Raw genomic sequence first — 15,973 nt, 5'->3', positions numbered from 1 at the left:
ATGGATTCTTAACAGACAGCAGACAAGTAGAGCTGAAGTTAGTCAACATATCCACATCTGGTAATCATGCCAATAGAATACTTAGGATCCATATCTGTTTTCTAATGTCTGAATTTTTAAAGTACTGAAAACAGAATTCCAAGGGTACATTTACTGCTGTCTAATTTGTTTTTCTTTTCTTATTTCCACAGACCATCTCTGTCTCCGTTTCAGTGCTAACACTGAGTTGCATTGCACAAGACCGCTGGTATGCTATCTGTCACCCGCTTATGTTCAAGAGCACGGCCAAGAGGGCTCGCAAGAGTATTGTTGCCATCTGGGTTGTGTCGTGCATCATTATGATTCCTCAAGCCATTGTCATGGAGTGCAGCAGCCTGCTACCTGAACTCACAAACAAGACAATTCTCTTCACAGTGTGCGACGAGCATTGGGGAGGTTCGTTTTTGCATGTGATAAAAATGTAATTTTAAAAAAAATCCAAACAAACAACAATACTCCATACTGATGTATTCCTTATGTGTTAGCTAAATTCATAAATGGTAACAAATCAGTTTTTCTGGTGGTATTCAGATGAGCCAGGAAGAATGATTCTGTGATTAAAATGTGCTGAGAGGAGCTACGCCTTAAAACGCAGCACAGTTTAATTAAAAAAAATTGTATCCATAATGTGATATTGTCAAACGAAATGCAGAGAAAATGTAAACCGGGCTTCATTAGTTGAAACCCAGTTTGTAAAAGTTGAAATCCATTTAATTTTTTACCAGAATTTAGATTATTTTGCCCCAGTTTTTCCTTCACATTTGTTACAAGGGGATTAAGAGGACATCTTTTCATAATGATCTTTGTTATGGAGCCCGGTTGCTGGACAGGAAAGAGACAGAGGAAATGACCTGCAACAAAGGACTCTGGGATTCAAATCTTTAGGCTAAGTGTCTGTGAGCCAAGTGCTGATCCAGTTGAATTTAGCACCATAAAAATTATTTATTTATTATATAAATTATGATTCTCATTTTAAATACTCTGCTTTTCTGTTTTACAAATTGTTTTATCAACTTCAAGCGATTATTTTTCACGCAGATCTTCTTCAGGGCAGCTTTCAGCTGCAACTCAAACAGTCCTCAGCTGTAAACAGAGGCAACTTTTTTTTAATTTTTTTCTACAGCCACATAGGGTATTATTTCTCTATTTCTTTGACAAGTTTGGCTTTTCTGTTGGTCTCTAAGTTGTTTCTGACTTTCTGGGGAAGTCTTGAGTCCTGCCAATGACACAGACATGGACGCTGCAGTGATTTGACTCTCATCCTGCTTTTCTTGTTTACTTGGCTCAAATCCCGTGAAAAACTCTGAAGTTGGTGGGGGAAAGCAGATAACACCCATATATGAGTAAATTCCTAGATGTTATGTTTACAACTGATTTAATTTTTTGTTATCAAATTCTGCAGGTCTATGTTTGTGTTCTGCATCGTATACACACATACCCATTGAATTTAATAGGAAAGCATGTCTAAACCTTTGACTGGATATATGTATTACATGCAAAATTATGGTATAATTAAAAATCTTGTGATATCACCCAGCCTTAGTGGTTAAGCTGCAGCTGCAGTCAAATGATGTGTATGATGTCCCATCTCCATTTGTTGTTTTGTAATAAAATATTCAGTTAGGTAAGCCTTGTAAGCTAAGTTGCATCATTATAATTTGTCCAAATTTACATGCAATTTATATGCATGCTGCAGTGATCAAATTCCATGCAAAGGTAATATGTGGTCACAAAGTAATTATCTAGTTCCTGTGGCTTAGTAATCCATGTAAGTTGCAGCCATAAAGTAGCTATAACAGTTACTAATAGTGTCACAAATGCACTCTTTATACAAAAATATTGCCCACCTATCTATCTATCTATCTATCTATCTATCTATCTATCTATCTATCTATCTATCTATCTATCTATCTATCTATCTATCTATCTGTCTGTCTGTCTGTCTGTCTGTCTGTCTGTCTGTCTGTCTGTCTGTCTGTCTATCTATCTATCTATCATTAGTGTGTCAGTAATAAAGTGCTGATTCTACGTTAATGATAAATTATTTATGAAAACAATGGTAATTTCTCATTTTCACTGATAGAACACAGATTTGTGATGGAACTGTTACCTCTGATTAATTTTATCTATTCAGTGTAACCAGATGTATTCTTTTTAAGTCACTCCCCCAGTCCTCAGTTCAGATCAATGCATGAATCAACCATTAATCAGCAGCAGTAGTCAATGAATTACTGATTCAGTAACAACACTCAGTCTTGTGTACTTTACTGTTTTTACTCTGTTTGCAGCTGAGATTTACCCGAAGGTGTATCACACATGCTTCTTCATTGTCACTTACTTTGCACCGTTGTGTCTCATGGTCCTGGCATACATTCAGATATGCCACAAGCTGTGGTGCCAACAGGTGCGTATACCAGTATTATACATTGATCATTAATGACCCGTCAGGGGCCTGCATGATACAAAGCATGGTAAAAATGCCAAGGCTGTTTCCAGAATTTGACTGTGAGCATTTCTGTCAAACAGAGCTCTGCTGCAAGCAGATGGCGAGATTAATCAGAAACTAAATATTTCTTAGAAGATGAACAAAGCCAAACCGAATATTGGGTGCTGAAAGTTAAAATACAGGCTAAAAGCAACACAGCTTCGATGAAGAAAGAAAGTGATTCAGTTTCATTGTGTGTCATGGACAGTTTCTTTCCCACTTTGAAATAACTGTAAAAGAAAATCTGAAGAAAAACCAGATGACCTAGCTTTCCACCAACACATAAAAGCCCCGCCTCTGAGAGTCTCAAAACCCCTTATGCACCTGTAAACTGCAGTATCTGTGTGAATCAGCATAGTTAACCTTTGTGTGCACAGAAGCTTTTGTTTTAAACACTAATCTACTAAAATGACAAGGTTTAAGAGGAAAGATATGTGTAAAATATAACTCTGTGCAATTTTGTCATCTGTGCTTGTGTAACTTTTTTTGTATGTGGAACTTTTAAGTATTTATGTGTATTTGAACACACATTTACAAGTACCTAAAGTCAAACACAAATTACCCTACAAATGTATTACACACACAATGACAGTGAGTCGATTTTCTCTTTATATCGTTTTGTGTCAGCTCCGCCAGCTGAGGTGCTGATGGATTAAATGCTCATCAGAAAAAGTCAAATGTTTCAGGTGCCGTCTGACAACAGCGGAGAGAAGTGATCCTCTTACTGTTTACACACCAAGGTTTTCTTTAAATCTTTTAAGTGTATTTATTGCATGAAACCTTGGTAAGAAGTTAACCGCCTTCTTGGCACTGAGGGCTAAAGCTGAAATGACCTTTCTAAGCCATAAATCCTGCTTCATCATACAGGTTCCTGGTCTCACAAACCTACGTTTAACACTAATCTGACTGGGATTTGAGGGTCTTTTTGTTTAAAGTGTTTTAATCTATGTACATAATTCATCAACAGATTCCTGGAAGCACTTCAGTGATTCAGAGGAAGTGGCGGTCTATCCAGTGCTCCACTCCGAGTACAGGAATGGGAGAGGCTGTGAGGGTTAGGACCAACACAGTTTGTGCCGAGATAAAACAAGTCAGAGCCAGACGCAAAACAGCTCGCATGTTAATGGTGGTGCTCTTTGTGTTTGCTGTTTGCTACTTACCTATCAGCGTGCTCAATGTCATGAAAAGGTAATAATCCGTTTGGCCCTGCTGCTCACTGGATCAAAAGCCAGTGAGATCAGAGTGAACTCCACAATAGAAGCTGGTTTAGATCAGAGCTCGTATTTTGCATAATTTTTCTTACATCTTCATGACTGATGCAGTACATTTAAACTACTGAATTGTTGCTTGTTTTTATGAGGCAGTACATACACAATAATGTCTTTTTCTTATTTCATTTTCCCCCCTACTACACCTACAGAGTCTTTGGCACCTTCAAGAACACAAACGACAGAGAGACAGTGTATGCATGGTTTACTTTTTCACATTGGCTCATATATGCCAACAGTGCCGCAAATCCAATCATCTATAACTTCTTAAGTGGTGAGTTTTCAAACCTCCCTTGCATCTTTGGTTTCATTTAGGAAAAGTAAGTTCATTACTGCCATCTAGTGAACAGTTGAACATCAACCTTATAACTCACTGCTTTAACTGTCCATCGTACATGTTGTTAGTCTAAGGCAGTTGATCTCAAACTGGGGCTCGCAGGAAAATGTAGCAGAGAAATGGATGCTTTAAAAACTCTGGCTATAGAAAATATTCTGGTCCACATTCCAGTTTCGCAGGTGGCAGTAATGCGCCCATTTTTACCAATCAAACATTAAGAAGAAGATTAACAACAGTGGATCAAACCATCTAACATCCACCCTGGTGGGTTGGTGGGAATGGACCTTCAGACACTTCAGATAAAAACAAAAACAATGCACTTTATTGGTGACAAAACTAAAGACAGAAAAGGACAGAGACAGCAAGAGAGAAGTGAATAAATAGATAACTGAGATTAAATAAGGTGGATAGCTTGTACTAGGTTTTCCAGTTTATGTGCTAAAAGACAGATTCTTACTACAACCCCTGGAGTAAGCAACTCCAGTTCGTTCATGATGAAACTATTAAAATGAAAACTCATAACCTGCTTAGTTGTAGCAAGCTGGATATATAAAATCCAATTTTTAAATTGTGATGCGATGAACGTGCTCTTAACTCTGATGATATGGCTCAGAGCCATATCATTCAAACTCATTTTGTGCACATTGACGTTTTTAAGTGAGATTGATTTTAACAATGTTCGTTTTTCCTGAATCACAAATCCAGCTGCAAAAAACAGTTATTTTACACTGAAAGTCCTGAAGTCGGAGCTCATATTTTTTATTGACCTTACCAAACTTTGTGACCCGGAAATGTTTTAAATTTTTTTTTGAATAGGTGGGATGGTACAAAAAAATTTGAGAACCACCTCTCTAGAGTGAGGTTAGAGTTAGCAGATGTCAGCAACTGCATTATGTTTTGAATGCCCTCGTACTGACATATGTTTTGTTTTTCCAGGGAAATTCCGTGAGGAGTTTAAGTCGGCGTTTTCTTGCAGCTGTTGCGGCCATCGGCACAATCAGACAGAACAGATGAGGACCAGAGCGAACTCAGAGAGCCGGAAGTCCGTGTCAACTCAAGTTAACAACGTAGACAACTTGTCACAAATATCAGATCAGATGTTGTAGTCTCACGTGGGAGTTCATCAGATTCAGGATGCAGTGGAACATGTTTATCATGAATAAATTTGAACAAAACGGAGAAACGGCAGTGGATGTTTAGCTTTTAAAAACTGGTCTGTGGTTTTTTATTACAATCAATATACTTACTAAAAATGTCCATTTATTTTAAATCACACAATGGGATGTTTGGTGTTCGACGCCTGATACAGTCTGTATGTTATGGAACACAGCTAAGTGTCAAGATTTGACCCTCTGATGTATTACAATCCATTTTGACTGTGTGATTATTGTTGTTTCTGCAGGCAGAACCAGAATAACTGATTTCGATGGTTTACATTAATCAGTTTTGTGGGTTTCTACAGCAGAAGTGCAAATGCTTAAGAGAATAATCACTTCTAAATTTCTTTTGTGTGCGCAGTTACGTAGAGGCTCTTATGTTTACTGAGAGCTTCCTTCTGATTGCTGCCTGCGGCAAGAATATTTTTACATGCAAAATATACAAAATTGCAAAAGTTAAAAAACAAAACAAACAAAAAGAAAGAAAAAAAAATAGAACAGCAGAATGACAAAGATATTGCAAAAAAAGGAAGGTACATGTTAAGAAAGATGAACAGAGGGTAAGAGAAAGAGAGAGAGAGAGAGAGAGAGACGGCTGTATTTATATATTATATTACATTCATGTACTGGAAACTATTTCTGACAGAACTTTTGAAATCACCGGGGGCGGAAAGACAATCAGAGAGAGAAAACATAAGTCCACAGGGAAAGTTATCAATATAAGGCAGGAAGTGACTACAAATTAAGTTGCGAAAGCAGAACAGACACACAGGCTACACCTGCACTTATTTCTCTGTTTGTGATGTGTAACGGAGGGAGGCATGTGGAAAAATCTGCCAAAGGCTGTCAGAGCAGGCACAATCCTCTACCTCCAAGAATCCCTTAAAAACCTCATCTGCTCTGAGAACCTGAACTACACATATCAGTTTCTCATTTACGTTGTATAGCTGTTCCTGCACTTCTCCTAATTTGACATTTGAATAGATGTAATTTGATTTAGCCCTTAATGTTAAGGTCAGAGTTTCTTTTGTCACTTAAGCTTGAATTTTATTCCTCACTTGTAAGCTGCTTTGGATATATGTGATTGCTGAATTGACTAAATGTTAAGTAATCTACTGTGAATGTAATGTTGTCTAAAAAAAAATCACATGTGGTACATATTTATTTTTATTTCAACTGAAACTTTTAAGTAATCTAGGTATTTTATCTGTATATCAGGTGCTGAAATGATCTCTAGGAAGCTACCACAAAGGAAACGGACGCAATTAAAACACTTCCAACAAAAAGGAAAATTGTTCCAAAACAGAAAATAACACGCACATTATTATAATCACAGCCCATTAAAACTGTTGTCTATCTGATTATCAGAATAAATCGACCCGTACAAATGATAACCCTCAGTGTAATCAGCACCTCCGTCAAAGCGCTCCAAAACAGAGACAAAGAAAAACAAAAAAAGATCTGGAAATCTCTTGTTAAATAGATATAGTAACACTAAAGAATTGGGTCAAGAAGGAAGTCATATGAAAGGAATTAGATAAAATCAACAGTAATGTCATGTCACAATCAAATGAAACAAAGACAGGGAAATGAATCTCTTCAGGGAAGGTTGATGTATATTTTGTGATTTGTGGCCCTTCTCGTGATACTTATCTGCCTGTTAAGATGTCAGCTTTGTTTTTTCTTGAAGGTTTATGAATTATATTATGTTTTTAACTGTTGGTTGCTTTCATGTTCATGCCGATTTATTCTTAGCACACGTAAAGCTATAATTATGGATTTTAAACTTTCTAGTCCTGTATGGACACTTTTGATTGACCAGTCTGATAACAGACGTGAATGTGAAGTTAATCTGAATTATTCCCTCTTTGTTGGAATTGTCTTGAAAACATTATTGACTTCCTTTCCTCAGTCCAGGTCCTTGCTGTCTGTCAGAATAATAGTTTTATATCTTTTAAAGTATTAAGTGCAGTGTGACTTTGTGTGGAACTTATGCTTTTCCTCTGTTTTCATTTGAATCCCCTTGATTTAATTGTGCAGCACTCTGATCAATATTTGTTCATTTTTCATGTGCTTAATAAATAAAATAACTTGGCTGTATGAACTCCTTCTGATAAAACCTAATCAGTGTTGATTTAATCCCTCTGTTTTTGCATTTGATCCAGCTCGGCACCATTTCATTCGGTTTCGATGTCTCCATGCTGAATTTTCTTTAATATTTCAATTGTAAAGCGAAGCCTTCAAATTCAGAACTAAGTTATTAGTCCTGCCACAATCCAAACTTTTGGCAAAATAAGAAACACTCCATAAATACAGAAGCTGCACAGTGAGAAGATGCCTGGTTCAAACCTCAGCTGGGGCCTCTCTGTGTGGAATATATTCCCCTAGTGCATGGGCCCTTCCTGAGTTCCCCAGCTTCGGGGCGCACCTACCCGACAACCCTGAACTGGAATAAATGGGTATAGGAAACAGATGTATGGAGTGACGTGGTGTATTTTAATTACAAACTAAATTAAATAAAACATAACTTATGACCATAAATATCTTTTTCACAGCTTGTACAGCAAATCAAATGAAATAAAATCATAGTACTTTTCATACATGAAGCAGCACACACACACACACACACACACACCCAATCCCATGTTGCGTTGCACAACTCTAAAAGCATATCTTCTGTCTCCCTAACCAACAAATAAATAAAGTATGAAATAAATGAACATTCGGCTTGACACACTAAGATCTCTTGCATTTGAATTAGTATTTTCTCATATCACCACACCCATTCGTCAACTATATGTGTTTTATTTGTGAAATAGTGACCTAATTAATAACTTCTTGAATATACACACATGTCATACACTGAGTATGATTTGACATTTCAAATGAAATAATCCATGAACTGTTGAAATGAAACATGATTAACAGAGTTTACTAAACAGAGAATGAAAAATAAACAAGTATTACAATTTCAGCAGGAGAAATTGTTCAGAAGTCTTATTAAGCAGAAGTGTGGAGGAGTTCTGATCTGAAAAACCGATAAAAATCTGTTTTAAACCTTAGTTGTTAGAATTCAAGGTCGCCAGTTCAGACTATTTGGCACCTCTCAGAAGTCAGAGAGACCCTTGTCTTGTAAATAAACAACCTCTATCTGAGTAGTTCTTCATAGCTGGAAGCTTTTCATCCCATCTTACCATATGTTTTTTTAATTCAATGAAGGATAAAAGCAGATTATTGCCAGACTTAATGTTGGAAATGCACTTAGAGAGAACCATTTACTATAGACAGTGAACAAATGCATAAGGAATAACATTTTCAGGCATTTAGTAAGACATAAAGTGAAAATTTCCACTACAGAACACACCCCTGACACTGACAGCAGCACCTCTCTGCATCTCCATCTTTTAACCTGTTAGATGAAAACACTGTGATTGACTGACAACTAACTGATACACTTGATGATGCATTAATTTTCTTTGACATAGATAACTGTATGGAGCTTACCTTCTAGTCTTTCTTGCAGTTTTCTTTGTTGCAGCATCCCCACAAAACAACAAAAACAAAGGTTTATTTGGTAAAATGTGTAACCAGAGCTTAGAAAACATCTGTCTGTTTTTTCTTTTTCTTCATGACGTCTTGTACTTCTTGTTCTTCTACTGCAGTAGCTGTCTTGCTAGAGAACAACTTACACCAAAATTGGAGGAGAAATTATATGGCGTTAATCAGTAAGAAGAAGAGAAGCAGTATAACCACAGACTTGGTTTGTATTTTGCTATTGCCAGTTCAAACATTAACCATGAATTTTAGAGACCTAATCACTAAAAAAAGATGTATGGTGTCCTAGAATTTAAAGTGATAAAAATAGCTTAAACAATATACCTGAAGATAACTCCAGATGTCTTCATAAATAATCTCTTTTGATTTATTGGTCAAAAAGATTGTTCGTAACAAAGAAATAGTCTCCATTTCATATTTAATAAATTTATTTAATATAACAGATAATTTATAGTCATTTTCATTCATTACAGCTTTTGCAAAGAGAAATTCAATAATCTCCCATTGAGTAAATACCAAAGTGACAATCAGAAATAAATAAATAAAACACTCCAGGAAGATATCTCAAAAGAACCCAAGAGAATGGCAGCCCAGATCTCAATCGGGGAAAAACAAGCAAACAAAAAACAACATCACAATAAAGACTGGACTGTTTTTTTTCTCCCTGAACTTTAAAAGTTGATTAGAAGCATGAATCACAAAGGCTCATAAATGATGAGCGAATGAATGAGGGGAGCAAAAGGGAGAATACATCAGTGATGCAAAAAGCCTCGTTAAAGGCACATACACAATTCATTTATCTGATTACAGGGACATACTATGCCATAAACAGGCTTTCATTGAACATCTCACAGTCACTCCGCTGTTGACTATAAAAGATTTGTTTATGTTGTTTTGTGTCTGTTTTATTGCTGTGTAATTTTATAACGTCGTGCAGGGAGCAGCCTCTAATAAATGTGTTATATCTTGTTGACTGTGGGTGGTGTATCACAGCTAAAAGGGACAGGAGGAGAGCTTCAGATGTCCACTGACAGGCAGCTAACATGCAGGTCGTACATCTGGTGGCAGCAGTCACTTTGGGTGAGTAAGCTTTTACCAACTGTGCATTTAAATCTTTATTATCTTTTCAAATGTAGGTTTTATTAAACAACATTTTATAAAATTTAGAATGTAATCAGTCAAATCAACATCTTCTTTATCAGCTCGAGACATGTAATAGGAATACGTAAAAGACAGATTGCTAAATAAGTCTTTGCAATGTGTATTTCAGGGGTTCTCATTCCTCAGATATCCAGCATCAATATTTCATCTCCAGCGTCTGACTGTTTGGCTGCTGTGGATACCTGCATGTCAGATTTATGCAGGCATGAACGAGCATTTTATGCTGGCAACTGTGAGGGTAAAAAAAAAAACAAAAAAACAACACAAGTTGGTATTGTTGTTCCTGCAAGTTGAAACACATTGTTATCATTGAATATTTTAAAGAGTCAGGATAAAAGTGATTGCACCCAATTCAATAAACACTACTTTGCAGAGGATAGATTTAATGTTATAAGTGAGACCTGTGGCAAAGCTTAGATTATTAAATCTATTACAAACATCAGTGCTTTATTGTTAGAACCATCTATAATGGTAGGGTTTATAGTTTCTGCATATGTAAACAGTCTTTATAAGAGAAACCGTCAGAGCAGCAGGCACGTACAGCTGGATACACCTGCTGCACAAACAAAACCTTAGCAGCTCATGGAAAATCCTGTTTTTCTGCCTCTCCATTTGTGTTTGTGATATTCAAGATGAAGGGTGCCAAATAAAGGGCTTAGAGATCTGTAACATGACCATCCAGACCGCACTGGACCAATTTCCTTCTTTGAGAGGGTGTGCGTGCGCCTGGGAGGAGGAGCTCTGTGACTCCATACAAGTCCTGGCCTCACAATGCACCAGAATGCCAGGTGCAGAATCCTCTGTTGTGTCTGGGATGAGCATTTGTGTGTGAAATTGCATTTTTTGTTCACCAAAGGTGATCTGATTTACAAGCCAAGACTGTCAAACTTCTAAATAACTGTGATAAAAAAAACTGTTTTAAGACTGACCTCATCTTGTTTCCTTTTATTCAAACAGCAGTTCAGCAGAAGAGGAGCACAATGATGGACTGGCAGTCTAGTAGCTTCAGAAACGATGGTAATGTTTACTTCATTATGACTGCATCATCAGAGGGGAGGACAAGTCATTTACGAAAATGAAGTTCTGCTTACAACTTATATACCTTTCTTAACACAGCGTATGATGGTGCAGGATCCTGCGTGGATCGACTTGGTGTTTGTGTCGGTGATTCTGTTTGCAACAGACACCTTGCTCGTCTTCTTCAAGCGTGTAAGACAGAGCAGTGTGACAGTGTTCGCTGTCAGCAGGAAACTCAGCAGTTCTATGGCAACATGCCTCAAAATACTGCTGAGACGCTGGCGATGTGCGAGTGTGAGGCTTCAGATCAGAGCTGTAAGCTCATGAAAACTGGTCTGCAGAGTGGCGCATGTGGAGACGAGACCAGGATCTGCCAAGAAAGACTTGAGCAGTGCGCTAAGGACAGTAGCTGCAGGTATGCTGTTTTCCAAAAGATGCTGCTTTAATGAAATGTTGTAGCAAACGGCTGGGAAAGCAGCTGCAAAATCAATGCAAGCAATTTCTACGTTGAAGATAAAATTTCTGAGCCGCATCTGGTGGATGTGGTTTAAGGAAACCCAAAAAGCAGGAAGAAATATTGTTTCAGGTATGAAGGTGAGAGGAATAGGTGTCTCTCAACTGTACATAGATAAGACAAACCAGGGAAGGAGGTCTGAACATATTATTCATGACATCTTTATATAAATCCTCTATCTGTGATTAAAAAGTGTCAATCATTCTGACAAAGGTGTTAAACTCAGTTGAGCAGGGGGTGCTGGAAAGACAGCATTGCTGGTTTTATTTAAAGACACAAACAGCAGTCCATTTCAAACTATGACTAAAAGGGTTTTAAAAATCCAGTCTGCACCTGTCAATCGTTAAATAATGATTTGTACCTCACAACGAGAAGCAGGAGAAGTTGGTGAAATCTGTGTTAATGGTGGATGGTGGAATTGCATTCTTATCTGCAACTGTCTGAAGACAAGCAGGAGCTGAACAAATCTAACACAACACATGGCTGGATCCAAAAAATTCTATTTGCTGTCCTTTCCTTCTTTAACACATAGATGGCAGCGAGCTTCCATGATAAACTGACCATCTGTGGGATTTGGGGCTCTTATTTAGTACAAGAGTGAAAATAATGTTTATTTACACATTTTGCAGATGTTTTGTCAATTAAATAATAGATTCTTAGGCCGCTATGAAGCAAAATATTTGACGCCGGGCTGAGGGTTTGGGTCTCTAAAGTCATCAACCGATTTTGTTAATGTAGTTTTTTTTTTTTTATTTGTCTTTCTGATTAAAAGATTTGTGATGAAATACTTTTTTAAATTTTGTGTTTATGCAACGGAGTTTGTGAAAACATTGAAAAACTGTAACAACGGATTTTATTGCTCCCAAATGAGATACTATTTAAGATTAATCTAATATAATACTTAGCTTCATCCTGCAGAGGGTTTCAGAAGGTTAAAAACTGTTTAAGCTGAGAGTGGGCATGAAGACAGATTGTAAACTGCTCCTAATTATTTTTAATTATGTCTTTTACTGCATTCATTCAAAAAAAGTTTGTATTGAGAATTTTATTTAGCATGTCTTCCTCAGAGATTTTTTTTTTATGACTTAATTCTAAAGTATGTACAGTATTGTCTCCAAATAATGAATAATTACTTAATATGACTGTTTTTTTTCTTGACTATTTGATCAGAGACATGTTGAAAACTCTCCGAGCCAAATGTTGGAGCTTTGAAGAAGCACGATGCAGTGAGATGAATCCCCAAAGAGACGAATGTTTAATGCTGAAGCATCCAGGTCTCATGCTTGGCACACATTCGGAGTGTAAAAGGGCCTTTTTGGCCACATTCGGCACAGTGCTTCACCATCCGTGCACATGCAAAGGATTGCATGGCGATCATCTTGTGACGTGCAGGACGATTCAAGAAGTATTTCATAACAGATCATACTTCAGTAAGAAGGAAATGTAGTTCTAAAACAGTTGCTTAAACTATTAATTCAATTACTGTTGCAAATATTTAGATTAATTTTACATGTATTTCATTAACAGTGGGAGGAAGCAGTGGTGGTCCTTCTAGACCACCTAAGACCAATGACCCTGAACATGCTCACACATGGTCACATGGTAAATGCCCCACCTAAAATTCAGCCCCTTAATTGAAATAATCAAATCCATTTTGACTTCATCAAACATGATATTTTCTCTTTTCAGACAATCTTTTGTATGCCTTCGCAGCTGTGCTGTTTGCAGGGGTTATTATAATCATGCCCTTGGCCATTGTCAGCAAAATCTGGTGAGTATGTCAACATGAAGTGAATGCAAAAGTTTCTCTGATATTTAAGGTTACTGTGAGAAGAGATTTTTGTAAATATTATTTATTTTTCTTGTAGGTTGTTGAAAAAGAGAGCTCAAACCAAACTTTGTCATCCGCAAAGGAGAAATTGTACTCTTCATCTCTGATGTTATGCTGTTTCGTTGATGGGGGAGCGTTTCAGTCGGTTTCTTATGTCACATTCAAGTTGATTAGAAAGAAAAAAATCCGGTTGTTAACCACTAAATTTAGGATTCTTTTAAAAACAGTCACTTAAGAAACAACAACAAAGCAGATTAAGCAGGAAATAACTGCAGGAAATGAATGCTGATTGTCTGCTTTTCGAGATGGGCTCCTTCGCAATCTGTTGCCGAGCTTCTGATCTTCTTTATGTACAGTAAACTGATACATTTCTCTGGTTTTAGCGTCTTGCTTGATGGTGTCACACCGCAAAGCTCATTTCAAATTGAACACAAAACTCTACTGTGTAATGTTTAGGAATTAAAACAGTTTTGTACAGTAATTTGTTTAACTTTCATGTGAACAACGATGTACATCTGACACCTTAAAGAAATATGATTGTGAACTCACAAGATTCAAATATGAGCTAAATTTATTGATGCATTTATTTTCCACACCTAACAGACCTGCAGCAGGTACCAGCCCTCATATGCTCACACTAATCTACTTTAAAACATCCTGATAGGACAGCATGGAAATATCATGCATGTTTTGGACAGTGGGAGGAAACTCAGGACAGAATCCATACTGGTATGGTGACAAGGAAGTATCGGATCATTCAGAAATGCTCCAGGCATGATTTAAAGGGAGAAATTTCTGTTTGTCACACACTGGTAATCGCTAAGTGTTGCACCACAAGAATCAAAGTAAATACCCTTTTCAAACTACAAATCAGATATCTGCAACAAGCAAGACAACTTTGTTATGTCCTTTTTGTTTGATACAAACTGTGTTTTTTAATGTTCTGTGTTCATAATTCTCTATTTATTTATGTCTAACTGAGAATAAACTTCATTACAGACACAATGAATTCCTATTTTTTGATTGAATTGCTGAATAATTGTGGCAGTGACAGGTTGCAGTTTATTCTGCTGAGAAAAAAACAGGAAGGTTTCTGAAAGAAAGCTTCAAACGGCAGTTAAAAGAAAGCTTCCCTAACATCAGACCTCATGACAACATCATCTGCTGCAGTTTATAAAAGATAAGCCATCAAACGACATGGGAGCAGAGGAAGAAAAGGGAAGTTGCTTTGTCTGACAGCAGCGGCAAAGAGTCTTAGATGCAGGAACAAACGGCAGCTGCTGTCATCGCTCTGCTGGAGCAGAATAAATTTAAGCAGAATTATTCTATTAAATTAAAAAAGCAAGTGTCTATGAGGAGGCACCGTTCATATGACTGATTACAAATGCTCAAAAAAACCATACTGTAAAAAAAATAGTTTTAAAAAATCCACTGTTGTACTGTTGTTGTTTCTTCTCTAAAGTTGTGGACAAGAGCAAAGTACTTTGTGTTGGCCTTGACTGAAAACTGTTTATGTAAAGGTTATTTGAAGTAATCAATTAAAAAAAAAAAAAAAAAAAAAAAAATATATATATATATATATATATATATATATATATATATTTTTTTTTTTTTTTTTTTTTTTTTTTTTTAAATGCATCTGATCTGGTATTTTTACATTAAATATTCAAATAACAGATCTATATTCACCAACATATTCCTTTAATCCTGATAATTACATCACTGATTGCAAAATTCATCACGTAACTTGTGTTATGTGAAGCAAACACTGATATTTTCAAATGCTTGACTTTGAGATTAAAGTAAGTTAAAGCTGGAGACCAGACTGAAGGCAAGGTTGATCTCTGAGGCTAAACAGAGGTGATATCTTATCTTGTGCATCCTCTTTAATTTGAAAACACTTGCTTCAACACTGTGGAGCCATCCAAAATGAGATAATGATTTCTGAGTGATCACAGAGCAGTAAGCAGTTGCAGAATGAATATTCAGAATGAATATTCAGAATGAGACAATGTGATGTGAGAGCAGAATGACTTTCTCAAAGTCAAAGACATAGGTTTGGTATTAGCTTGGAGCTAACTGAACTTAAGACAGATATCTGTTTTGTCATAGCTAATATATATATATTTATACAGATTTTTTGTCATTGTACCAGACAGACTGGAGAGATTTACTGGATTCACTGGAGAGAATCATAGGCATTTAAGTATATAGGTAAATATAAATAATCAAACCTTTCAGGAAGGTTTTTACCCTTATAGCCTTAACACATAATCTTATCTTTTATCCAGTGTGTGCTACAAGGTCTATTTTATTATGTGATTATTCTCTATGTCTATGAGCCGAATAAATAAAAAATGAAAAGATAAAAAAAAAAAAAAAAAAAAAAAAAAAAAAAAATAGGGATTGTGAGACAGTATAAAGAAATAAATTATCACTTTCAGATGCAATCTGTTGCTTTGGGTATGTAGCAGCAGTTTTGGCTTTTTTAGTTGCACCTAGTCCGTAAATATAAGATGAAACTTAAGCAGACATCAGACGTAAAGACTGTATAAGTGAACACGTAAGCACGGGCATTTTCACACTAAGGTGTAGGCATTACAAGCAGG

The 15,973-nt window shown here is 36.5% G+C and overlaps 2 protein-coding genes across 2 annotated transcripts in view; both read left to right on the top strand.

The window, feature by feature from the left end:
• hcrtr2 (hypocretin (orexin) receptor 2) overlaps positions 1 to 5,235 on the top strand; it is a gene marked incomplete at both ends in the record, with an annotated part of 46,490 nt that extends 41,255 nt beyond the window's left edge. Inside the window, 5 exons of the mRNA XM_079249167.1 lie at positions 192 to 435; positions 2,328 to 2,443; positions 3,492 to 3,712; positions 3,945 to 4,066; positions 5,066 to 5,235. Of these exons, the coding sequence (XP_079105293.1) occupies positions 192 to 435; positions 2,328 to 2,443; positions 3,492 to 3,712; positions 3,945 to 4,066; positions 5,066 to 5,235 (873 nt within the window). The remainder of the gene's footprint in view (positions 1 to 191; positions 436 to 2,327; positions 2,444 to 3,491; positions 3,713 to 3,944; positions 4,067 to 5,065) is intronic.
• Positions 5,236 to 9,884: 4,649 nt separating this feature from the next.
• gfral (GDNF family receptor alpha like) lies at positions 9,885 to 13,308 on the top strand (the record flags this gene model as incomplete). The annotated part of the gene is made up of 8 exons (XM_079248772.1): positions 9,885 to 9,921; positions 10,112 to 10,240; positions 10,635 to 10,790; positions 10,960 to 11,019; positions 11,119 to 11,434; positions 12,704 to 12,963; positions 13,061 to 13,135; positions 13,223 to 13,308. The coding sequence occupies 8 exons, from the start codon at positions 9,885 to 9,887 to the stop codon at positions 13,306 to 13,308; spliced, it is 1,119 nt and encodes a 372-aa protein (XP_079104898.1).
• Between the last annotated feature and the right edge of the window lie 2,665 nt (positions 13,309 to 15,973).

This window comes from Telmatherina bonti (assembly GCF_933228915.1).
Source record: "Telmatherina bonti genome assembly, chromosome: 11".
Classification (NCBI taxonomy): domain Eukaryota; kingdom Metazoa; phylum Chordata; class Actinopteri; order Atheriniformes; family Telmatherinidae; genus Telmatherina; species Telmatherina bonti.
The sequence above is the reverse complement of the archived record's forward strand: the minus strand, read 5'-3'. Positions and strand labels throughout refer to the sequence as shown.